The 26,114-nt window shown below is 39.7% G+C and overlaps 1 protein-coding gene across 2 annotated transcripts in view; it reads right to left on the bottom strand.

Annotated features, from left to right (window-relative positions):
- Window positions 1–6,420: 6,420 nt before the first annotated feature.
- Window positions 6,421–26,114, bottom strand: part of AMPH (amphiphysin) — a 127,259-nt gene continuing 107,565 nt past the window's right edge. The window contains exons 17-22 of one of the 2 annotated variants that reach the window (XM_005487005.4): window positions 24,678–24,788; window positions 18,823–18,879; window positions 13,902–14,039; window positions 12,503–12,766; window positions 10,070–10,171; window positions 6,421–7,588 (exon numbers count right to left, since the gene is read on the bottom strand). In XM_005487005.4, coding sequence (XP_005487062.2) covers window positions 7,481–7,588; window positions 10,070–10,171; window positions 12,503–12,766; window positions 13,902–14,039; window positions 18,823–18,879; window positions 24,678–24,788 — 780 coding nt within the window. In that variant the 3' untranslated portion in view covers window positions 6,421–7,480. The remainder of the gene's footprint in view (window positions 7,589–10,069; window positions 10,172–12,502; window positions 12,767–13,901; window positions 14,040–18,822; window positions 18,880–24,677; window positions 24,789–26,114) is intronic. The other variant, XM_014267012.3, reaches the window with a different exon arrangement.

Raw genomic sequence — 26,114 nt, 5'->3', positions numbered from 1 at the left:
AAACTGGATGAAAAAAAGTCTCAGTTTGGAAATCTGTCATGTTTATAAACTATCACAGCATTTGCTAAGGTGTCACCCCCTGCATCTACCTGTAGAGTCACTGCATTTTGTAACCATTTGGTAATAGGCTCAAAGCAACTGACCACAAAAATAAACCTTTCAGTACTTTCACAGGGTGTGACAGTTTGCTCAAAAGGTCATTTCTAAAGAGTAAAATCTTTGAATAGATGAAGAAAAGTTATGTAAAGCAGATGTTGTTTTTGTCTGATCATTCATGATGAGAACATAATTACATTAAACTTCAAACTCATTCCCCTGCCATTTTATTAGGGAGTGTTTTAAGCCTGTCAAAAAATGGTATGAAGTTGCAAATCACTAAACTTGCTAAGCTCTGCTCAAAGTGTTTAACACTGAAAACCCATTCTTTACTATGCTGATAGGACTTGCTGCCCACTACCTACCAACATTTCCGGAGTTGTTGCAGAGCAAAGAGAACTGCTGCCAGGCCTGACAACCTTAAGGGAAGCCATCTGGAAATATGTTTCTAGAATTTCATCTTCTTACCAGCCTCAGCATCACTGCTTTTCTTAGCTTGGAGAGGCCAGGATGGCTGGGATGGCAGTCAGGACAGCAGCACTGAGGCTGCAGCGTGGAGGTTGTGGGCTGGGAGGAAATGGGAGTACATGGTCGTGAGCTGCCACAATGAGGCTGCTGCTGACAGGATGATGATTTTGCTGAGCAGAGGACTTGCAGAGGCATCCAGAGAGGTCCTTTGGGAACTAGCCCCTAAGGATATTTTTTTGGCGGGGGGGGGGGGTATCTTCTGGCTTGTTTGCCCCCTCTCGATCTTTCCATCCTTTGTATAAAATGCATCCTTTAGTATAGAGTGCCCTTGGACACTTTAGCATATTTTAAATATTCCTAGGACCTTCTGCAATGGCAGGGCATATTACATAATCCTGAAAGATAACTTTTCTTGTTGTTTCAAAATACTTTCCTGCAACTAATAATTTAGCTATTTACATAACCACAGGTAGACTATAAAACTACTTAAAGCAGAAGAAGCCTGTAAAATTATTTTTCCTCTTAAACTAACATTGTCACTTTGAATTGAACCAGCTGAACAACTTATTTGGTGCAGATTTACCATGTTTGGTGTACAACATGTTTCAACATGCATGAAATTCAAGGATATGTTGCTCTAGTTACTTGAGCTGCAGCTTGATAAAGTAGTTTTCTGTCTTTGTTTTGCCTGTAGATTGAAGAAGTCCGTTAGCATGCATAAAATAGATTTTTTTTTCTGGTATGGCACTGAATTCGCTGTATGTGGCTGCAGACATTAGCCAACTTCAGATAATGAGAGATATTAATGAAACAAACTCATAGCTGAAGCTTGAGCCAAATGACAGTTTATTTGGCCAATGCAAATTCCAGCATCTACTACCCTCTGCTGGGTGTGAAGGAGTAAAACTCTCAGAAGCCCTTTGTGAGCAGCTGTGCAACCCATAGGCATGGATGGATGCCAAGGATTCCTACTCTGAGATTTTTAAGCAAAACTATTTAACATCTGTCTTTTAAATTTGCATGAGTTCTTTTTAGGTGGACAGTAGTGTGATATTCTTTCTTGGGCTAGGAGATACCTAAATATCCTCAGTATTTGTACTGGCTCTCATATGAAGCATCTTACAGACTTAAAATACAGGGTTCTGAATCTCTGCTGAAGACTGTTGACAACCTCCACTTTTGTGTGTATCTGTGGTGGTTTGACCGGTCAAACCACCACAGTATCTTTATGACACCATGGGAGTTACAGAACCCTGACAAGTGTCAGATTTTAGCCACTCACAGAATTTTGCATGACTTTGTGTAGGGGAGGCTGGCTGGATGCCAGGTGCCCACCACATCTGGTCTCTTACTCCCCTCCACAAACTGGACAGGGGAGAGAAAACGTAACAAAAAATTTAACAAAATTTATTAAATTTTTCTCATGGCTTGAGATAATGATGGGGAGAGATCATTCACTGAATAGGGCAATGGACAAAACAGACTCAACATAGAGATTAGGTTTAAATTTATTTCTAAATAAAATCAGACCAGGATAATGAGAAGTAAAATAAAACCTTAAAAACACCTTTCCCCTACTCTCCCTCCTTCCCTGCTGTACCTCCTTCCCCAGTGGGGCACGAAGACAGAGAATAGGGGTTATGGTCAGCTCACTCACTGCTCAGGGAGAGGTAGGAGTGCTTCTCCTGCTCCATTGTGGGGTCCCTCCCATAGGAGACCGTTCTCGAAGAACTTCTCCAGCATGAGTCCAACTCATGGGCAGCAGCTCCCTGTGTACTGCTGTAATGTGAGCCCATGCCACAGTCCTCCTCAAACTGCTGCAGCATGGGTCACTCTTCCACAGGGTGCAGTTCTTGAAGCACAGGCTACTCCAGAAAGGGCTTCTCTCTCCATGGGTCTCCCACAGGGTCACAGTCTCCTCTCGGGCATCCACCTGCTCTGGCATGGGTTCCTCCATGGCTGCATGTGGATCTCTGCATCCCCTTGGTCCTCCGTGGGCTGCAGGGGCATGGCTGCTTCACCATGGTCTTCATCACAGTATGCAGTAGAATCCCAGTTTTGGTGCCTGGAGCACCTCCTCCCCCTCCTTCTCCACTGACCTTGGTGTCTGCAGAGTTTTTCCTCTCCCATATTGTCACCCCACTCATCTCTGGCCACAATTACAACTGTGCAGTCACTTTTCTCCTTTCTTCTTAAATCTGTAATTACAGAGGCATCACCACCATTTCCAACTGGCCCAGTCTTGACCAGCAGCACATCCCTCTTTGGAGCCACCAGGGATTAGCTCTGCCAAACATGAAGGAAGCTTCCAGCAGCTTCTCACAGAAGCCTGCAGGCCATCATTTGGCAATTATGTGTTAACCTGCAGAGTTAATTCTTCAAAATTACATGTTTTCTTTTTTCATTCACTGACATACAGCCAGATTCTTCCTTCCATTGCAGGTCAAGATGTTTAATTTAAAAAGCTTTAATACAGAAATGTTGACTTTCTTATGAATTAAATTTGCAAATCTGGACTACCTTAACCTTCTCCTTTGCAGCATGTACCTTGGAAATGTAATAATTTAAGTACATAACTACTTACCTTTCCAGTGCTTTGATGTTCTTGGTCCAATGATACCTTGCACCTCAAGCAGTCTGTCTAGGCAAATACAAAGGCACTAGTAATGACCAGGGGTTTATCTGGTTCACATCAAAGCCTGCGCTCTGACAGCACCAAAAGAAACCCCAGCCTCTTTTCTCCTCTGAAACCAGGCTGAGGACATAGAGGATTTTGCATTTTAGACTGTCTTCAGCAGATATGAGTACCATTGGCTCCTGAAGACTCAAGTTTTGGTGGCTACACAATACTTTGTTGTTATCTGCATTGCATTTAGTGCCTGTGGCTGGATAGAAAGCCTGCATCTACACAGAGTGGTACTTCTATTGCTGTCTGAGTCTTCTTTCATGAAAGTTTCCTTTAACTGCTATTAAGCATCTGAATATGCAGTACAACCCTCTTATGGATAATTTCAGCTTTTGCAAATTAATGCTAATTAAGAGGCCTTCCTGTTGGTTACAGGAGAAACCATTTGGAAAGTGCTGCATTTTTCCCTGTGTGATGCTTCTGTGCTGATTAAACAGGCCAGAGTGAAAAGAGGGAAATAGTTGAGATGCTGGTAGAGACAAGATGCACAAAGCACCAGAACTCAAATTACATGGGTGAAGACTGTTGGGACAAAAGGGTTAAAAGTCAAAGAATGGTGAAGATTCACTCAAGTGAACTTGCAGCTGGGAAAAGATAGATCTTTCAAATCTAATTTAAAATCATAAAATATGATTTTGTACTTCAAACAACAAACTGTGGTGGGTTTGAGGCTACTGTGGTACTTATGCCTGCTACTTGCTTGTGCTCTGCCTGCACAGAGCAGACGTGACAACCTTGTAAAGTGTTCTTCAGCCAATGGTTGCTCCTTCCCAATCCCATCCATCTAAAATACCCATCACAGTGGCTTTCCTTTGATGCCTTTTTCTCTGCAGCAGCAAGACACTACAAAATTTTTGTTAAGAATGAGCTTAATGAGACTTTGATTTATTTAACATCTCTCTGATAATTAGGGCATCAGTAATCAAGACATCCTGGAATTGAACACCATGCTATTTGAGTAGGACTGCACCCCTCAGCCTTCTCTCCTTCTGTGGCAGGGACAGATGCATCTAGTGGAAGAGATAAGCAAGATAGGGAGGGGAGGAGAAGAGAAAGGACAGAAGTGTTGCTCAGCTTATGCAGTTTTCATTATTCAGGAAAGGTCGTAAACCAGATAGATGAGCTGCAAATACACAAAATTTATTTGTTTACTCATACAACATGTTCCATGATCCTCTATCTTCAGTTACTTTGTCTTTCTTTAAAGACCATACCATGAATCATCAGTCTGTGGGATCAGGAGACTGGATCTCTAAATCTTTCAAGGGTTTATTTAATGTAGAATTATAAACTACACCTGCTCAAAAAGGTTAGTGGCATATGCTCTCTTAGGCATAAATAAGCCATTAGAGAAACCAAGAAACAATGAGTTTTACAATTCTGAAAGCACAAAATTCAGTAATTTGACAAATGCAACACTGTAAATCAAAAAAAAATCCAAGTAAAGGGAGAAATCATTTTGGGCTAATATAATTTCATATGGAATGTAACTCCAGTTAATGCAGTGTAACACAAGTGTATCATGTATGTAATAGTAGTACATAGTGGAAAGTATTTCCCTTGCTTGTCATAGAATAAAGTTTTATAGATCACAGTTTTATAGAACACTTACTGCACAGGATTCACCTCATGAGCTGTAGACATGAGTGTATCATCCTAGTATATGGAATTTTGCAAACAATAATTTTCTTCATCCTTTCTGCAAGACACTTGTGGCTCTGGGTTATGTATGTGAGACGTGAAGACATAATGTCAGAATGGTATGCCATGTACACAGTAACCTGCAACATTTAAATTACACAACATGAGTGATGCCACAGCTTTTGGAACATTATCAATGCATCTTGTTGCCAACAAATGACGGCAGTACCATGAAAGCTCTTTGCTGTAGGCCAGAGACCTTTCCTATCTATGTACAATCTTAAGTGTATTTGAAACACTCTGTGGATCTGTCACATTGTGCTGGGACCAAGGAGATTAGAAGAATCAAGACCAAAGGTGTTTGACTTTGACGTCAATACTTACAAAACCAAGAGGGCCCCTAATAATAGTAAGTGCATGTGATGGACACCTGGTAAAAGGATACATTTGGCTGATCATAGCAATGCTTTGATCATAACGACCTTGGGGTTAGGACTGTCACACATAACGATCTCACTTGACAGCAGGTCCCTTTCAAAGAGGTGGTGACATGGTGTCCACAGGGAAAATGAAGCTCCATTGTACAGTGCTGGGCTTTTCCAGTGATATGTAGAATTATCAAGTGCTGAGATGCAGTTAAGCAAGAAGCTACCTGGAGGTTATCACGAGTATCACTCCAAACCAAGTGTAATAGGTTATTATGACCACCTCAAAATGGCGTGCTGAAGTCTGGAATTTATTGTAACAAGAAAACCAAAAGCAAGTTTTGTCCTTGGAGAGATTATTAGCCCTAGATCAAACCTGTTGAAGGAAAGAACAGAAAACCAGGATGCTTTCCTGTAACCTCCTTAGACTCACTGGATATTTCAAATCCAAAATCCCAGCTGTCACAACTGAGCCATTCAGCTTCTTCACAAAACACAGCTATGATTGGACTTACCTGCAAAACCTACTGAGAGAGACCCTGAAAAACAGAGAAAAAAATCAACCCTCCTCTTCTTCAAGAGGCACAGTTTCTTCAACTGAGATTTAGCAAATTAGGAATGGAGTAGAAACAGATATTGTTTGCATACGAGATGACAAATGTTTAATGAAAAATAACTGAATTCCTAGGAAAATATAGATATTCCTAAATATTTGCAGCTTCCATGCCTCAGCAAACACAATGGAGCAGATTTATAGAAAACTTACTTATGAAAAAAGTGGACAAGTGAAGAATCAATAAGAGACAGAGATCTTCAGCTGAGTGATGGTTAAATACAGACAATCTCCCTTTCTCACTGCACAGATATTAGCTGGTGGTCAGAGCTGGGAACAGGAAGAGCAGCAGAGAGACATACTGAGCTGGGGTTCAGACTTTTTGGAACTCTAGCCACAACTTGGGTTGAGAACAAGAATTTAGAGGTTGCACCTGTTATGCTATATTCCTTTGGAAAAAGAGGTATTAAATTAAGTTTAGATTATATAATACAATGTATAAATTATATGGACTTCTTACAAAACTTCAAAAGTACCACAGAAAAAACAGCTTCTTTGGACCAAAGGTTTATTTTTAATGACACAGCACTGGAAAACATAAGTTACAGATGACTTTTTGATACAGGATATATATATCTTACTTTAAAAGGTTCTGTGAAGGTATGCTGCATAAATACATATAGTGAAAATATATTGTGTTTATTTATTCTCAGAGATTAGTTCTGTTTCTTTTTGAAAATGTATTCAGCCAATTAAATAAAAAAGTATAGATTAGCATCATAACAACTCCCCCCTCCAGGTTATCTCATTGTAACTACTGCAGCTGGAAGAGGAGACCGAGCCATGCCTTCTCAAAGGTTAGCGGCTTTGAACATGATGTTATTCATCATCTAAGAATGAAAATTCCACATTACAAACACAGATATTGTATCATGTTTTGGCAATGGAGTAGTTAGTTTTGCTTTGAACAAAACTGTTTCCTGTAATGCCAGACAATGAAAAAGCAATGCATGTACTCGATGATACTACACAGCCAAAGAGCTACAATGAAGTTGTGAAAATGCATATAGCCATATGCACTCATATATACACATACAAGTCCTTGTGTATATATATTATGCATGTCCAAAAGTAACACTGAAAAACGTTGCAGTAGTTAACTATCTTTTTAACATATGGAACTTGAAATAGTTTGACCTTATAACTACAGGATAATTAATTAAATCTTCTGCAGTGCAACGGAATACAATACACTTAGTGCAGAGAAGTTAAGGTTTTGGTATTGAGGAAGCTAATTTCAGATTTCTTGGGAAAGGATCAAATACAGGATCACCATAGCTCTGACGAAGCACAAACAAACCTGTCGCCACATACTCGTGAACAAATAAGGACATTTCATTTTTATCTGTTTTTTTTTTCCCACGTACTGCTTCAGAAATTACAGCTTAACTGTTTGCACTCATGCTCATTTGATATGTTTCAACTAGCTTTGTCTGGCACCAGTCTGTAAACCATTAACAGCTTAAACAACAAAAAGGTGGGCTCCTGTGTTTCAACGAGGTTAGAAACCTACTGACTGAGCTTCATACTACATTTGTCTGCCTGGGAGAACTACTCCAGATGGCGTGTGAAGTTCTCTGGGAAAAGTCCTTTATAACTATTTGCATCTCTGTACTGAAGCCACTCGGATTCCTTAATGCCAGTCAACCAGCCAGCCTCCTGCGAAGAAAAAGACAGAGACTCTTAAATTTTAGGTATCCCATTCCTCACTATGATCTTCAGACTGAAGATGTTTCAGAAAAACATGGCTAAAAGGACTTGGTGTTTTGGTTAAAAAGCTGCCTCTAATTTTGCACAGATAATTTTCTCTGTTCTACCAGACTACAATTTTGTGAGACCAAGTGACTGCAAGCACACGATAGCCTTTAGCCCATCTAGGTGGGGGAAGAATAGTTCTGAATCCTAATTTTTTTCCTCTGAGATATTTTTCTCTCATTCATGTATCAACAGTCAGAAGAAAGAACAGTTCTTGCAGTCTCAGGAGTTACTATGTCTAGAAAGTATGTAATTCTTTTTCAAAAAACTCCTGGAAACATAAACCAGGACTTGATAAGCAGAATATCAACAAATCAGCAGCTGTCCAAGCAAACAAAAGAGAGATTCCATATTGGAAAGTACTGGATTCTCTCAAGTGTGATATATTCTACCTAGAATAAAATGATTTGGTATTTTAAAAAATGACCAATCTACTCTCATCTCACTAAGAAACTCTGTATCTTTTTTCTTTAAAGAAAAGGAACTGAAGCAAAGCCACGGCAAACAGAACTTCTAATGTTGTCATATTATTACTGTACAGACAGTACATATACAGAACAGCTTGAACACATACACCATCAAATCATAATTATGGGGGGGCTCTGTGTGCTGGTGAGGGCTCTCTGCCCCCAAATCAGCATCATTAAAGCAGATCAAGCTTATCTGTGACATTGACTGCATATTTAAGTGAGGCATGTGGAATATCTAAGAGGTAGAGGAACTGCAGCTCTTCAGCATAGGCAGTATAGAGTGTAGAAAGGAATACACAGTTTTACTGGATAATAACTTAAATGCAAGTCTAATGGAAAAAGCCACTGTGTGGGGCAGGTTTTCTTCAAATGGAGATTGATGTTACCAGGTGTATTGGAATTAAGGCTTTAGACAGGTCATTTTTGAAAGAGAATAAAGAATAACAAAGATAAGCCTTTATAAAAATCAACAAAGTATCTGGCAAAAGACAAAAGCATTGAGCTTTATGGTGATGTTAAACATGAAGGGGAAATATGTAACGTGCAATAAATATAAGAAAAGAATGGCTTCAGAAACATGAGTACATAAAGGTTTATTTTCTCCATCACTGCACACAATTTACTTCAATTAATGCTAATGGGAATTTCAGTGCATACCAGAAGAAGAATTACACTTCATAGACTCACCAAGCATTATCATGTATTTAACACCCAGTATCCTAGCAAAAAATAGACTAAGTCAGAGACCATATTTTGCTATCCTTAGAGTAGTGTCCTATTCTGCAAACACTGACAGTGAAATCAATTGAACTGCCTATGAGGTAAGACAGCATAATTTGAGTAGGGACAATAGATTTCATTCCAATAAAAAGAGTTATGTATCTGCTGTAGTGTAAATATTTTGTTTTGAAATAAGTAAAAAAAACCCACTCACAAAAGCCAAGAATTTGTATCTTGAATTAAAGAAAGCACAGCTGAGAGGACTGATAATTACCTAACTTCGAACAGCATCAACCAGCAAAACAATTTCAAACACAGTTCTCAGGGCTCATATATGCTTAGGGCATTAGTACTTAGGCCTATTTTAAGAGATATTCTTCTTTCAGAGCAGTGCTCTTGGCTACCTGATCAGTTCCCCACTCCTCAACCCCGAAATCAATTGGGAGACTTCTTACCAACACTACAGGCACTAACAGAAGCCCATGGAGTGGCTGGTGCTAATAGGGTACAGTACAGTCTTCTCTTTTAAAGCAGCAGCCAAAAATCAACATCCTTCACTGCAATTCAATTTAACATATGGAATAAAATTGTTTAAAAATTCTCCTGAAATACAATGTTAGAACAAAATTATATGCCTTAAATTAAATTATTGTTTAATTCAGATTCAGGCTTCCGAGGGGCAAAGTTGTCTTTATCAGAGGCACCCAACACAGAGCAGCATCTCTATACCTTTGGGCTGTAGGACACCCCAATTTGTGTGCATTCAGTGCTCTCTGTGGGTGAATTTGCACTATTTCTACAAATCACACATGAAAACTAAACATTTAGGGAGCATGTACTCAATTCTATTGGAATGATGACAAGATGATATAGAACAATGTAACAGAGTTTGTAGGTCATCCTCTGCATGAAATCTTTGTGTACCTGTGTGTTAGTGTAAAATACAATGTAGCACAAAAAAGTCCTAAAAAATATGCAGAGGTCAGATCCTGCTAATAACATGTATCTGTGACTTCGGGTATAGTCAATTGTGCAATTTAGCCTCAAATGAAACTACATACAAAGGCATAAGTAAAATCTTTGTGTTTTCTTACAGGAACATAATTTTGAACACACATTTCCATTAACTATAACCTGTAAGAAAAAAAGTTGAGACAAAGAAAAGTGGCAACAAAAGGAAGAATCATGTTTTTACCTGATCAGCTGTGGTCTCAGAAGGAATCACTAGCACAATATCTCCTCGTTTTAAATTAAGCTCATCACTGTTAGCTGCCTCAAAATCATGTAAAACTTCAACCTAAAGAAAAAAAACCACCACATACATAGATGTGATCTAAATGAAGACATTTTCTTAACAAAATTACCTATTAAATCTGGACTGAAAAAAAAATCATCTTTATGCAAACATATGGCTATAGACAAGTACATTGAAATTATCATAGAATCATGGAATGCTAACAGGTTGTAACGGACCTTAAAGATCATCTAGTCCCAACCTCCCCTGCCTTGGGCAGGGACTCCCTACACTAGGTTGTTCAAGGCCTTATCCAACCTGGTTTGGACATTGCCAGGGCTGGGGCATCCACATCCAACTCCCTGGGTAACCGGTTCCACTGTCTCACCACTCTCCCAGTAAAAATTTCTTCAAAATACCTAATCCAAATTTTCCCTCTTTCAATTTGTACACATTGCTCCTTGTCCTATAAGGAACTACAGTTCCTGATGAAGAGTCCCTCTCCAGCTTCCCTGTAGGTTCCCTTCACATACTGGAAGGCTGCCATGAGTTCTGCATGGAGCCTTCTCTTCTCCAGGCTGAACAGCCCCAATTTTCTCAGCCTGTGCTCGAGGTGGTGCAGTTCCAGTCCTCTTATCAACCTTGGCCCTCCTCTGGATTTGTTCCAACAATTCCATATCCTTCCTATGCTGGGGACACCAGGACTGTATGTAGCACTCCAGCTGGGATCTCACAATAACAGAACCACGTCCTTTGATCTTGCATAAATTGATAATAAAGACATTGATTCATGTCAGTTTTTAATGCATTTCCTTAGAAGCAGGGACAACTTAAGGATAATTTCCTTTCCTGAGACTATTAGAAGAAACTTAAATCCTTCCCCAAGATTACAGGATCTCAAGGACAGATTATAATGCAACATTCCACAAGTCCTGCCTCTTGGACAAGGCCTGTCACTGCTATTTTTCCCATGTAAGGAACTGCCTTCCATTCCCCATTATCATGACAAGATCTGCGAGAGGGGTGGCAGGATTTTACAAATAAAATTGAAAAATATTCTCAAAAACTTTATATTCTCTCATTCTCTTGTTGTGGCCATTGTTGTATTACTCTTCTTGTGAATATCTATAAACATTTGAGTCAGATATACAGTACCCATTGCAATAGATGATCCAAGAGGTGAGTAATGGGAACCCTACTTCATGATTGCCTTGGAACTCCCACTTACCAGCAGATGGGTATGCCCATAATATGCCCAAAAATATCTGCCTTTCAAAGGGGTGAGCATTCAAACATTGGCAAGATCAGCATGTCGTTGTAACAGACCATTTTAAGTAAATGGTTTTATCTCCTTAAAAGATAGCTAGTCTAATTTTCTCAACGCACAGACAGCTCCACGATAACTCTGCAATTATGAAAGGAAGTGGCATTGGGAACCTGATTGAAAGCATATATTTTGCTTCTCCTTCTCTATGTCTGACCCTAGAGAGTGGGATGAAAAGCAGAAGATTAACTATGACAGCATGTTTGAGTTGCATGATAGTGTTTACCTTTACCCTACTGCTATCCACAAAGTTTGCAGAAAATATTGAGCAATGAAAATAGACCAAAAAGAATGGCATACTTAGAGAGTGCTATGGGACTAATTAGTCTGAACTATGCAAATTATAGTAGGAAGCATGTAAAGTTCATCCATCCTCAAGGAGTTTTTCTGCTCCTCAGTGATTCTAAATGAAAAGTATTTTCAAAGAATCTTGTGAACCAGGAAACCCTGGGGGTTTTGCCAGCCAAGGAAAGAACTTCTCTTATGCCTCATTAATTTTTTCTGTTTGATTACCATAATAGTTTATATTATTAGTAAAGTTACTGAATGACATTTTGGCTTCATTACCATTAACTGCAGCTATGAGTTTCAATAGAGTCAGTACTTCACTAAAGATTTTCAGACCAGAAAAAAGGCCATTTTTAAAACGATCATAGAATCATAGAATGCTTTGGGTTTGCAAGGGACCTGAGAGATCAAATACACTGTCAGCATATCAGATATATAATAAGCATATATCAACAATATTCTTATTAACTATGCAGCAGTGCAGTTTTATTCCATATATTAATTTTCAGCAGTCATTTGGTGAGATTCAAGTGTTCTTGTACTTCAATGAATCTTACAGCTATGTAATATATGCCCAGCAACAAGCATGCAGAAAATGTACCTTAGACTTTATTTATGAAGCAACAACACAATATTACACTTGTAGTTACATGTATTTGTGCATGTAAGTGGCTGATAAATTAAGAATCCTTTGCCCTCAACAAATCACAACACTACCTGTGCAGACAAGACTCATCCACAGAAGCTAGGGATCTATCTAAAAGAAGAATGGAGAAGCAGACCTTATAGAGAAAACCAGGTGGCATTGCTGAAGCTGCATCTTCTGCTGGAACGGGCTGATCCTGAGAAAGTGCAGCCTGGATTTCTTCAGCAGGTTTCTGATCATTTCCAGATTGGGAAGTTTCACTGAGAGAAGTGTCGGTGACCTGAGCGCCCATCTCTGTTGTGGCATCTTTGGACTCATCCATGACGACTTCGTGTTCTCCCTCCCCCTCGTTGTTTGATGCTGGATCTATTACTACTGCAGGGATGCTGCTGACCTTTTCCTGGGGGAAAAAACCCAAAAACAACCCCCCCAGAGAAAACAAATACAAAACTTTTTAGTACTTTATTTCAAGCAGGAAAACACTATCGTTTGTTTATTGCATAGGGCATATATGGGGATGAGAATTTCTGTTTTTCTCTACCATGAATTTTTAAGACATTTAAGACATTTGTGCAAGAATGTCAAGGAATAATCCCCTCCCTTTTATCACTGCTCCCCTTAGTCCTCCTAAACCTACTTTACACATTATTGCACTAAATAATAAAAATTCTCTGTAGGTAGCTTGGGCTACCTACAGAGAATTTTTATTATTTTCAGCATTCCTGGAAATCACTACACCTTTTTCCTTCACTCTGCTCTTTAGTTTCAGCAAGTTTGAGTGAAGCCATTAGTAGTAATCACAGTATTGTTTTTATTTGGAAATTGAAGTCAGCAGGATAATAGTGATAGAAGGTGATGAAAGAAGGAAATATGACCTATTTCTTTGACTGAAGGGATCTCTCCTGATTTACAACAATGTAACTGGGAATAAAGAAAGCAAAAAATCTAAGCAGCATCTGACCAATCATGAATCCCAGCAAAAAAGCATTTAACAAAACTTCTTGTAGCACCCAACCTGAAAAAAAAAATGTTCATAGATCCTCTTCCAAACCATTTTATCCTGGAGCACAGATGAAATAGAATATGCAATGAAATCAGGTGGTGACTGGCTGCTCAGCTACAGGGTCTGCTCTAGCAGGTGTTTGTCAGCTCCTCAGAGGTTGCAGATGAAAAGGCAGCAGGCCAGATATGGATACATGGCTTGACCACCATGACTTACAGGAAACAAAGTAATGCTATTGATAGGACATGATGCCAGGATATAAGAAAAATCCAATTGTTTCTCTGCCTATTTCTCCAGAAAGCCCTGTTATGTGATAAATGTTATCAGCACAACCCAAAGTAAGGACTTCAAAGAAAGGATACCCTGTGTGAGACCTTTCTAGGGCCATCCCAAGAGAACATCATCTTGCTGCTCGTTGAACCTGTACTGGTTGAACCTGGGGGCACAGAGCTGCAGTAGCCTTGCCTCTCTCAGGCTGTTTAATCTGTCCTGATTCCCCTAACACACTCTCCCATGCACTGACACGAGTTACCTGAGACATATCAGCCTCTTTTTCTTCTCCCTGAGGTTTGTCACCTTCAGCAACATCCTCCTGCTCAGTGGTGGCAGCTCCTGCTGCCACAGCTGCACTGTCTTCTGACACCGTAGTGCTCTCACCAACAGGCATCACCTAAAAACAACAGAAGGGAGCGACCTTTCAGGGTACGAGTTACAGACATTTGCTGGAGAGAACATGGGCCAGCCTCTGCTCTGTGACCTCCCTGTGTGATGCTGACCTATGGTCTTGAGTTCTCTGGTGTTCCTCTTGATTTATGCAGAAGAGCAGGGCTGGGGACAAGCTTGTACAGAAAAAACTGATTAAAAGGTGGGAGAGAGACATTTATGAAACCTCACAAGGCAACATTTAGCTGAGTCCTCAGGTGTTCTGAACGGAGTAACTGTTTGTCAAAGCTGTTTTCCTTCCCTTGTCTTTCAGTGGTATTGTGGAAGAAATTTACCACTGATTTTTCTGCAGAGGAAGAGGAGCTTGCAAACTGTCTAGGGGTCCATAGGACCCTGCTAATGGAGTCTGTTCTTGGGAAGAGCCTTCAAGCCTCCTCCAGCTAGTCACCTACCTCACCACAGACCTTGCCTGGCTTCAAAAATCTTGTAATCTTAGTTACACATTCTTTTCTAACAGAGGGACTTACAAATCAGGTCATGTCAGGAGAAGTAAATATATTCTACGTCTAGGTGAGTATCAGAAAAAAATTAACCACAAAGATCTATACTTATGTCAGCATAAAAAGATACATTTAAAGTCTGGCTGTGACTGAATAATTTCTGATCAGTCTGTGTTAAGAAGTTAATGCATGATTTATTCAAACTCACGAAAAGTGGATAGAAAAGTAACTGCCTAAATCCTTCATCCAGCAGAAACTGTTACTTGTTGTTATAAAGTATAAATAACTCAAAAGGTTATTGTATTCCCTATCTATCTGCTCCCCAAATTGTTACTGTCTTTTTAAGACCCTGCAGCTGGAAAAACTGGGGCAGGACACTATCATGGGCATTGTTACAGTTTGCCCTAGCAGGGCAGGTTGTCTCCCTCTTGCTGTGTGGTTTTTCTTTGCTATCTGCCTGGGCTTTGCTTAAGCAGAGGCTTCTCCCTTTCTGGGTTCTCTTTTCATATTTTTGTCTTCTTCCTTGTGTTGGAGAGACTGAAGTCAGAGGCTTTAAACTGCCTTGGGATGGATTCCGCAGGTGCCCATCTCAGTCGAGGTATCGCGCCAACAGAAGCGGAGCAGCCCTGGCGCTGGCCCGGACTGTTGTGAGCCGTGAGTGCCCCGGCCCAATGGCTCTGCCTGGTCCTGCCTGCCCTGCTGTCTCCGGCTGTGAGGAGAGCACTGAGCCCAGAGGGGCTGTCAGGTCTTCATCTACCACTGGAGCTGCTCCATGAGCTCCTGCCTTCCTGGGAGGGATCGGACGCCATCCGGTCCCTTTGTCTTTCCCATGCAGTTGCCCCTGTCGGGCGCTATCTCAGGAAAGGCTGTTTGCTGGCATTTTGGATCTCTCTGTTCTCATGGGTTCATAACATTTAGCTATTTTGTATCTAGCAGTTACTTGTTGTTGGCTTTTGCTTGTTGCTATTTAATTTATTAGTGAACTGATATTTTTCACTTGTATCTACTCATATTCATTCCTTAGTGGCGGAAAGGGAGTGGTTGAACCTACAAAGGGAGGTAACCCATTCCAGAGTGTTCTCCTTTTAAACTGCCTTAAACCAAGACGCTTGTAATTCATGCAGCCCCCTAACACTTGCATTGCTATATACTGCTTATGGTAGCATATTGGGTATATACTTAAAATTGATTAATCTTAAGGTTTGGACTGTTGAAGGTAAATTATGAAACTCATTGTTTTAATCTAATTTTCAAGACAGAAGTTTTACCTTACAGCAGATGGCTCAATGATAAAGAAAAAACACTGAAGGAAAAGTCTTTTCAAGGTACCAATGTCAAGCCACAGTTAGTAGTAATCTCTCTGATATCCAGTGAACAGTCTGATGCTATTTATTTCCTCAGTTTGATCTTTCCCCTGTGGATGAAGCTAACTTTACTACCTGAACTCAGCAACTGTTCAAGGGCACCATTCAGGCATTGTTTTTTAGCAACATTAAATATTCACCACTACTCCTATCTGCTGTTATTAATTGATGTGATAAAGAAATTCTCCTGGAATCCATGAAGACAGACAATATTGTATGGATTTATAGAAATCACTGGGCAACTTTAATTTAAATTGAAATTGCTGCTGCTGAAGCATGCTCTATTGTAAGAGGAAATAACATCAACAGAGAAAGTCAGATGTTGGCATTTTCTCCTATAAGGCATGCAAGTCTGCCACTGATATAGTATTACCAATTTTAGCAGTCTTGATCCAAGAAGATACACAAATAAATGATGAATGTTAAAGTCCTGGAAGAAGTTAGTAGGAAATAGTGGGAATAAAGTGCACATCAGATTGATTTGACACCATGCATTTCTAAGAGCATGCTGCAGAAACTGGTCTTGCTGTCTATTCTGATTAAGATCAACAACTTCTTTTCTACTTATTGGATTCCTATGGACCATTTTATTTTATTAAGGAGGAGGATACTAATTTACCACAAATGCCCCACAGTGAAAGCGTGACACTCTCCCAGCATGCAGTCATGAGTCACTAAATGTATACTATAGTTCACAATCACAATCATTTTTCTTGTGTCTTAGAGTACAAAACCATTAAAAGCTAGATGCTTTTATAAAAAAAAGCTTTTATAAAAAGGCATATGAGGTAGCACAGAATGAACCTCACTATCAGCTTCAAATATCTGATTAGGACGGAAGAGAAAAAAAAAGGGCAGAAGGCTGAATTCATAACCAGCTGTGTTGAACCACATCCTTGTAGATACAGCTACTTGTATTACCTTACTTCACACTGAAAACCAATCCTACAAATCTCTTTTATATAGGTAATTAATAACATTAGGCAGTCTAATAGTACTCCAAATTAGCAATCTCAAATTATTGAAATTAGGACAGCTGTCCCATTACACCAAGCACACAAAGGCAAAAAAAAAAAAAAAAAAAAGGATCATCCAGTATAATGAGGGGTGTGATAGAACCACTCAACTGTTTTAATTGCACAGATGTGGAGTTTTCTTTACCCAGGATGCAGCTTATCCACACAGTTGTACTCTCATAGCATTACTGCCAGCTCAACACAATGCCACAGATTCAGCAGTAGCAATAATGAGCCCAGGAGAAGGGGCCCAAGCCTGTGGCTGGGGTCTGCCAGAGGAGCTCCCTCAGATACATTCATCTTCCAGAGGTGAAGTTCTTCCCCATGGCTGGATTTAGAACAGGAATGGGTAACTTTTATGACAGTTGGTTATAATCACAGCTAAGCTATCTAATGTCAAGAGAGACCAATCATCAAATTTGAGAGAATGCATCAGTTGCAAAGTCTTGGAAAATTCTGATGTAGTACTGAATAATTTGTTATGCAAGTCACAGAGTAGCAAAGGGACCACGCTCCATTAACAGTCAAATACTGGCTTAGCAAATAACTGAATCTCTTAAGGCAGCTCTTCTGCATACAGTAATACTGTTTTAAACAGAACATGGGCAAATTCACTCTCAGAGAGTGAAAAAGTAGTATCAGAATACAGGGAGAAGATTTCAAAGACTTAGCCTTAGTGCTAGCACAACTATGAGGCATTTCTGGCATATTTCTTCTTGAACCAGACTTGTTGGGAGTGACAAGGCAATGCTTGAGGAACAACACAACACTCTTGCACTGAGTCCACACCAAGCTGGGCTTGATCTACCACTCCCACTCTGCACTTTCTTCCAATGCAATTCCAGTGGCTTCCATGTGGATGTGGCAGTGCTGGTGAGGAATACAGCACCAGTGAGTCCCAAATTCACTTCCAAGTGACACTGGTATGCCCTACAGCCACAAACATATCCTTGGCTCTAGCAGACCTAATGCAGTTTTACAGCAGGACAATGAACCTAAGCCTGGACAGATGAACGTAGCATGTTCTGAAACCAGTTCATTAACTCTTTGTATATATCATGGCATCAAAATGAGTAACAACAAAAAAAGCATATTGCTAGCACTGAGATACAGATTGCTAGTCTTGAGATACAAATCCTGAGTGATTAATAACTAGGAGTTATTTCCCAGTCCCTATTTCTATTCCTGAGTTTAATATGCAACCAATCCTTTTGTGCTGCCCTTTGTGCACATTTGAACACACTGTAGTTTCACTTTAGTACACAAGGATTCAGAGTAAGTACTTTAATGACCTCTAAAGAAATATAAGCAACATGCAATCATTCAAGTTCACATATGCACAGCCTAAAGTATGTCACTGAGCTTTTAATTTGCTTTGTAATTTGATTTTAACTGCATCTAATAATGCCAGACTATGCTTAGCAAACTAACTCATAACATGATTATTTCCAAGTATCTGTTTTAGCTCAGGGCATATTGTGCTAGGAAAAAGAAATGATTAACCATAGGATTTTTTTAATAAAGGAATTTACAGAAAGGCTAGGTAAACAAATATACAGAAATTTGTAGGAGCTACTGGGAATTTATGCAGCGTATTTCCAAATGTCAATAGAAACAGCATTATACCTCCTTTAGCCATGGAGCTACTTTATCTGCTGCCCTGAAATATTTGGCACTCTATACTGCTGCAACAGGCAGCTTCTAAAATAAATCCTGCATTGAATGAGAGGTGATATGTTAGAATATACGCCATGGGTGGAGATATATCTGTGCAGTGTTAGACTTACATACCACAGCTAGGTCACAGTTGCATGGTACTGGCCTGCCTATTGATGACATGCAAATGACAAATTTTTTGCCATGCTTCAAAATATTAAAGCACAACCACACTTGAGTCTATTCATATGTACCTCGCTTTCCTTCTCGGCAGCTCCAGTTGTCTCCTTATCTCCTGCCTCAACATTCTCCTGTATAAAAAGGAAATATTGTCATCACCTTGCACATGCTGAAGCAATGGCTGCAGAGAAATTGGTATTAATCAAGCTAATGGAAGCGTGCCATGTATGGATGCAATGATATGAACGGCTAAATGAGCTAGTATATACTATCGAGCAGAAAGATACTGCCCCATATAATCTGAAATAGAAGTATTTATGTGCTAAAACAAACCCTTTACATATGTTATCATCATCCCACTGGAACTGTTAAGGACAATTTGACTTTTACTAATACCATTCTCGTAACAGCACCAGCTTTGAAGAATTGTTTAATAAGGAACCTTGCAGTCTCCACCAAGCTCAAATTTCTGCCACTGGTGTCTCAAACTGTTTCCATTATCACCTGCTGCTCTTTCTGTAATTCACCAGGGCCTCAGTGTAAACTTCATAAAACACTACTTCCACTCATGTTGGACTGCAGCTCATTTAAAGGGGCTGTTCAAATGACGTGGGTCACAAAGTTCATATTTATTTATTTTTATTTTTCAGAATCACACATATTCAGTGGTACCTGCAGCAAGTGCCTGACATTAAAAAATTAGATATCAGTGGTTTGCCAAATCTGACACTTATTTAGGTGTTCAAACGATTGAATGCACTGACCAGTAACAAGCTCCTCCCAAATAGTACTTGTTACTTGTTACCAGCACCAGGTTCTTTTCTACAAAAGGTCAACAGTCAAAACCACTAAAATTCACGTTTGGTGTGGAATGGTTGAAAGTGCTTTTTTAGCTGTTCGGGTTTGACTCTCTGCAGACATGGCTATTTCTAAAGACACTCTGCAAAGCAAAACCAAGTCAAAGCCCTGTTATGGAAATCAATTTTGCTAATAAATTTTGACACAGCTAGGTCAGATTCTTCTACAGAGCTGTAAGGGTGAAGAGAAGTTATGCAAACATACTTGGGGGCATGGTATATTGGAGTGTCTGCTTTGGCAGTCAGGAGCCAGGAAACCTCACATACTCAGGGCTCCAGCTACCTGCCTTCACACACAACTGTCACGTCAAAATTCCTTAAAGTGTCAGTTGAAATGGTTGCATGTTTCTTTTTTAATAAAAGAATGGTGAGTTACATGCAAACTTCATATCACTCTTTTTTTTTTCTACTCTAACCTAGCATTGCTTGCAGCCAGTCATAAGCCCCAAACTTGCTCAGATGCCAAGACAGGGCAGCTGCTGACAGTAGTGTTGCCAAAGAAATCTCTTAGAGCCTTATCCCTGTTAAAATGTCAGTGTTATATAACCTTTAAAAAATTATTAATTACTTTTTTTTCTTAAGTTTCCAAGCCCCTGCTATGCAGTCTTCAATTTTATAGTTTGAGGAGGTTGTAGAGGGTCTTAAATAGAAAAAACAAATATCAGCAGCAAAATATAAATATTTCACACTCTAGAAATGTATGTATACACAGAGCCACCCAGAGAAATTTTTTTTTCCTAGAGCAGAGCAAACTGTTGCCCATAAAAACATTATGTCCGACCGCAAGTCCGTACACAGATGACTTCCCTAATTGTACTATTAAAAAGTGCTGAATTTCTGCCAGCAGCTGTATTTACAATTTGCCTTCAGAAATTAGTATATTCTTGCACTTCAAAGTCAGGAACATCTTGGCCTTTCTCATTTTCTTAGTAATTCCCCAGCAATATTCTCTGGTAAGAATCCCACCAGCCCAGCTTTGGGTATCTTTACAGAACAATTTAATATACACATATGCATATTTTTGAATAGTAACTGTTTTCTCATTAACTAAAAGCACAATTTTAGTTGGGAAGGTGAAAGTAAGGAGAGCTTCTTTTATTTCCCAAAGCTTGAGATTTCCTGAAGCTAATTTGACTATTGTGTACTAGTCAATTTAGTAGGATTTTTGCTTTTCTGATTAGCTGGAAGCTGGGATTTTGTGGTTAATGGAGTTTGAGAAGAGAGGCATGATAAACTGTATCACTTTTAGAGCATGAAGCCCTAGAAAAAAGGATGACTGGAATAACATTAGGGAACTAACACCCTGGTTCCAGAGAGAAAAATCTGCTTATGGAGACTTCAACAGAAAGACACTATTCTACATCAGTTCTCTCCTGTAAAAGAGAGTCATATATTTTTAATGGCCTTATGCTCCCATTTTTCACCTGCACTTAGCTTCATGCTCAGAATCTGGGCACAGCTGACTGCTCTTCTGTATCTAATCATTGTATTGCTCTCTCAAACTACACATTCCACCATTTGGGCACTGTGAATAGTACCTAAAGTGGGATTGAACCCTAATTAGATACACTTGGTTGCAGGCTGTTCCCTGGCCTCTGCTGTACCCACTCTGTCTGCAAAGAGCTTATCAGGAGGTAGCTTCACGTATGCTTATACTACTCTGAATATACTACTCTGAAAACCACAGCATTTAGCTGAGTGTCTGACTGCTTTAACAGGAGAACATCAGAGTCCAGGCAGGCATCAGACCCAAAGCACTGGGAAGCTTTTTCCAAACTAGTAAGTGCAGTGGAAGTAGAAAAGCTGATCTCAAGCATTATGTCTCACATACAGGAAAAGAAGAAAGGGAAATAGCAACATTTCATAAGCATTCACTTTATTATGATGTCCTCATGACATCTTTGCTTGAATGTGAAAAATTATGGTGAGAAGGGCAGTATTATTTGAAAAAGAAAGAAGCCAGTGGTTAAGGCATTAGATCTTTCAGAATATCATTTGGATTTATAGCTGCCTTTGGGGATGCTTTAGAAACAAAAAAAACAACTCTTTCTGTGTGGAGAATTCCATGCATAAACTGTTTACCATGGTTAACTTTTCTTCTGTTGGCACACATGGTCATCCTGTCCCTTTAATTACCCTTTTATCCCCTCCCCAAAAAAGATCAACTGTTGAGAGCTACTAATAAAACCTTTATTTGTTCTATGGACCTGGAAATCTGAAGGACCAAGACAAAGTTATGTAGAGATCCTAGGCGACAACTCTGATGAGCTCTTCTAATGAAGTTTTGCCAATCTTGATCAGGCAGACTATGAAACCGCAAACTGAATCCAAAATGCCCAGACGAGCAAGTAGTACCCTATCCCCTGGACCGTTCTATCTATAATTTAAATGAACACCCTGCCAGAAAATTTACTGTGAAGTTCCTACAATGAAGGATCTGTGTCATAAATTTTCTGGGTTAACGGGTTGTGACCAGAAACTTACCACAGAAAAATTCAGCTAAGGACTGGCTGTCACTCCAAACTGGAAGCAATTAAACTCAATAAAAGATTGCCAATTAATATTTTACAATTCTACTTTTAAAGGAAACTGTCACTTGTAAAGCAAATGAATGTAGAAGTGCTGCTGGGAAATGACATGTTTTCATCTTTTGAAATTCAGTGTACTTTTCCTTAGCTTTGAACATATTTGTCATTAATCCTAATCATCAAAACTCTTATTTGCAAGTCTTGGAAAACCCCCTCTGAAATAAAAACCTTTCAGAAACAAATGCAGTCACTCCATTTCAGGCATTTTTAAAATCAACACTTTGGGTTTTTTCCTAAACTAGTAAGGACAATATGATTTTGAATTAGCAGCAAAACACCAAGAACAAACCTAATCAAAACTGTTTAACTTCTATTTAATGTCTATGCTCCTCCTCTTGGATTGCTCTTAAATCATCTGTCTCTTGCATTGTTTATCTCTGCCTCTCTTCCAATAGCTCTGCACTCCTGTGACTCAGCCAGAGCAGCTGACAACATGACCCAGAACTCCTCAGCAGCAAAATGGATCAACTGAAAAGGTCATGTCAGCCAGCAAGAAAATGCACGGTACTGCAGACAGAGACAGTTTAATTAGTTCTTAAGATGTGCAACAGGCTTCAGAGTATTGCTTTGTCTTAGTGCAGGACAAAAATATTTCCTTTTGGAAAAATGGGGAAATTCTTTTACATTTTTTTCAAAACAAAACCACTTTTCTGGCTTCATTAATATCTGTTCTTCCACATTATTCCCTGCCATGCACTCATGGGAAGAGAAGAGCTCCAGATCAATGACCAATTTTCCATTTCTTCTCTCTCCACCTTCCCTCCCACTTCCTTTATTCCAAACCATCACATTTACATGAGGCATTTTTATCAACAGTCTGGCAAAAAATGTGCCTCAGATAGGTAATTTAATTTTTTTGCCTTCCTACAGAGCTGACAATATGAACTGGAAACACATAGAAGGGGAGAGCCTGGTCTACACAGACCATGAAGCTTTCTTCATCTAGTTATATCAGTAGAAGGGAATGATCCTGAAATAATTTCCTCCAGTGTGAACCATGGAGCCAAGCAAAAGTGATTTAAAATATGAAACAAATACTCAAAAATCATGCAAGTGTAATTAGAACTAAACCTAAATGTAATTCTGGGGAAGATATTGTGACTGCTTCCCTCCATAGGTCCAATGCTGCTAGGTGTCCCCAGAGAACAGGTAAGGCTGGACAGAGCCAGGAATTATCTGCTCTTTCCCCCAAAGTCCTGCAGAACAGCCCATCTAGTCCTGCCCAACTTTCCTCACACAATAAATTATTTTTCCCTCTGTTAGAAAGGGCTCAGTAGCTTGATATCTGATAATTAAGACATCTATCCATGCTCTCTGCTGCCACATTTATAGCTGCATCTACAGATACTTCCACTTTCTTCAGCTAATTTGCATGTACATTAGCTTAATACAGATGTCCATATAGCAGTTATCAAGCGCTTACTGAAAGCCACCTAATTTCATGGTCATTTGGGTATCATCATCCCTGCTTAGAAGCAGAAGACAAACAGGGTTCTCCCCCAAGTCCAAGTGCAGCTCAGCAAGCTTAAACATTCTCTTCTAAGAAGACTTATAACACCAAACTATGCTCGATAGACAAAGAGCACAGTTATGTATCTTCCACAGCTTCTGTGGCAGAGGAACTGACACACAAAACAACTCCTTTTTTCCATCCAGTTTTTCAGTAGTAATCTTCATATTCTACCAGCAACTCATTAGAGCCTCTGAACATGTTACTGTCTTCAGAAAAGCATGAAAGATGTCAGACTACAAAAACAGATGCAGTCTTCACGCAGGGTTTCTTAGCCTGTGAGTATCATCCACCACCAGGACTTTCTGACACTAGCGTGTTGGATAAAAAGAATATGCAGTGAGATACCTGTATAAAAAGGAATGCTAGGCATTCCAGGCAAACTCCATGCCTACTGTCTCAGACCATCTCTTAATTTTCAGTGATATTGGATGCCTTGCTTTGTTACTCATGCAGAGCTGTAATTTCTTCTTCATCTCCTGAATTCTGACATGTAAAAAGTCTCCCAACTGGTGTTTGGTGTCCTCTCTTCGGCTCACAACTGGCTTCTAAAACTCTGAGCTTTGTAGACCTACTATAATAACTTTCTAATGGAATTTTCCTGCTGTAGTAAGCATCGTACAAGACATACATTATCCTAGTGCTTGAGATGAAATGAGAAAATTGCTAATAATGTAATTTAAAAATGGCACCAATTCTTTCCCATTCTGAAGTTCATCTGACATCAAACAACTTGTAAAACCACAACCACTCAGGCAAACTTGAGTCTAAGATGCCCAGTGCAGAAGGAATGACATTTTAGGGCTGAAAGGGGCACATGCTGGAGAGGCATGCTGTGCCGCAGCAGGCAGCAGAGAAACTATCCATGGAGGATGACAGTGGAAGGAATGGCTGAAATGCAGCAAGCACATTCACCATAACAAAATGTGGCTCCAATGAGGCCTGGGAGGTGGCATGGAGGACAGATCACTCACCACAGCCTGCTCTGCTGGCTCAGCAGGGACGGCCTCCTTTTCTACAGCAGCAGCAGCAGGGGTTTCCTCAACCTTAGGTTCCCCAGGTGGAGTTTCTTCAGCCTCAGTCTTCTGTTATTGATTTTTAAGTAGATAGTGGAAAAATTGTTGAGGAGCATATGATGTTGGGGAGGAAGAGGGAGAAAGAAAACTGTGCCTGGCACAGTGTTGCTTCAGGCTCAGTCCTGCCAGGCTTTGTCCCCAGTAAAAGACAGCAGGAAAAGGGCATTTTCATAATCAATGTAAAATGAGCCAGTCCTACATGCCTCCCTCACAAGGAAAGCTTCCTGAGTTATAGTGAGAGGTAATGGAAGTGGGGGAAAGCACCCAGTTTGCTTAAAAATGCTCCAGAAACTGCTGGCAAGGCCAGAAATTGAAACTGGCACCCATGTGTACCAACCCTAGTCTTCAAACATGAGTTTAAAAATTTACCTCCTCCTCCCTGGTTCTGTCTATTATCAGACAATATACCCTCCTCCAGTGAGGGTAAGAAGCAATGAACAGAGAGTGAGACTCAAACAGTTTTTATTTGCACGGTGACTGATTGAATACTAGCAATGAATTCTAGCAATCACCGCTGTTTTCTTATTAAAATGCATTTTCTCTTGAGCTCTTAATCACCTATGAGGCACTCATTTATCAACGTATACTATTGAGATTCTCACCTTTTTAAATTCTGGCCTCAGGCTGTTTTCCAACAAGAGGACCTATAAAATCTCACAAGCCTTGCAACATGTTCAGTCTTGTGGCAAAACAGCTCACAGCAGATGAGTGATCTCCAATAGAGACATTACTCTGCAAATACATGCACCTAACAAGAGAAGAGTTCTAAGCTGTGCTCAGCAGATTTGATTTATAAAGATGGCTGACTCAACCAGATTATCATAAGCCAAATTGATTAATTTGCCATTAACAAATTGCTCAGCATAATATGAAGCTCAAAAACAATTGCTTTGCAGATGATAACAGGTTGCTGGCTAGAATGTGATATCTCCAGTGATGAAGAGACAGCTTCTATGAAATTCTTGAACGTCTTGAATACCTTCTCCTCCTGATATTTTTCAGGAAAAAAAAAAACAAACCCATAGCCTCTCAATTCTTTGCATATACTCCTTAAACAGTCTGATTTTTAATGAAATACAGAGAAGTCTGCCTATGCAAGACCTTCAGGAATTGGCATAGCATTAAGGAGCATTCACTTGTATACTATACAATACTTTGCAAAAATTTCTCTGTGTGCATTAATGCACATTAATGATAACTCTAGAGAATTTCCTAAGAAATAGGACTGAAATGAGAAACATAAAGTACATAGGTAATGTGTTTCCTGACATTTAATGCTGGAAAATTCTTTTAGACTTAAAATCACAAGTAACATAGAGCAGACTACATTGATGT

Source organism: Zonotrichia albicollis, chromosome 1 (assembly GCF_047830755.1).
Source record: "Zonotrichia albicollis isolate bZonAlb1 chromosome 1, bZonAlb1.hap1, whole genome shotgun sequence".
Lineage (NCBI taxonomy): Eukaryota > Metazoa > Chordata > Aves > Passeriformes > Passerellidae > Zonotrichia > Zonotrichia albicollis.
This window is presented reverse-complemented; position numbering and strand designations above follow the sequence as displayed.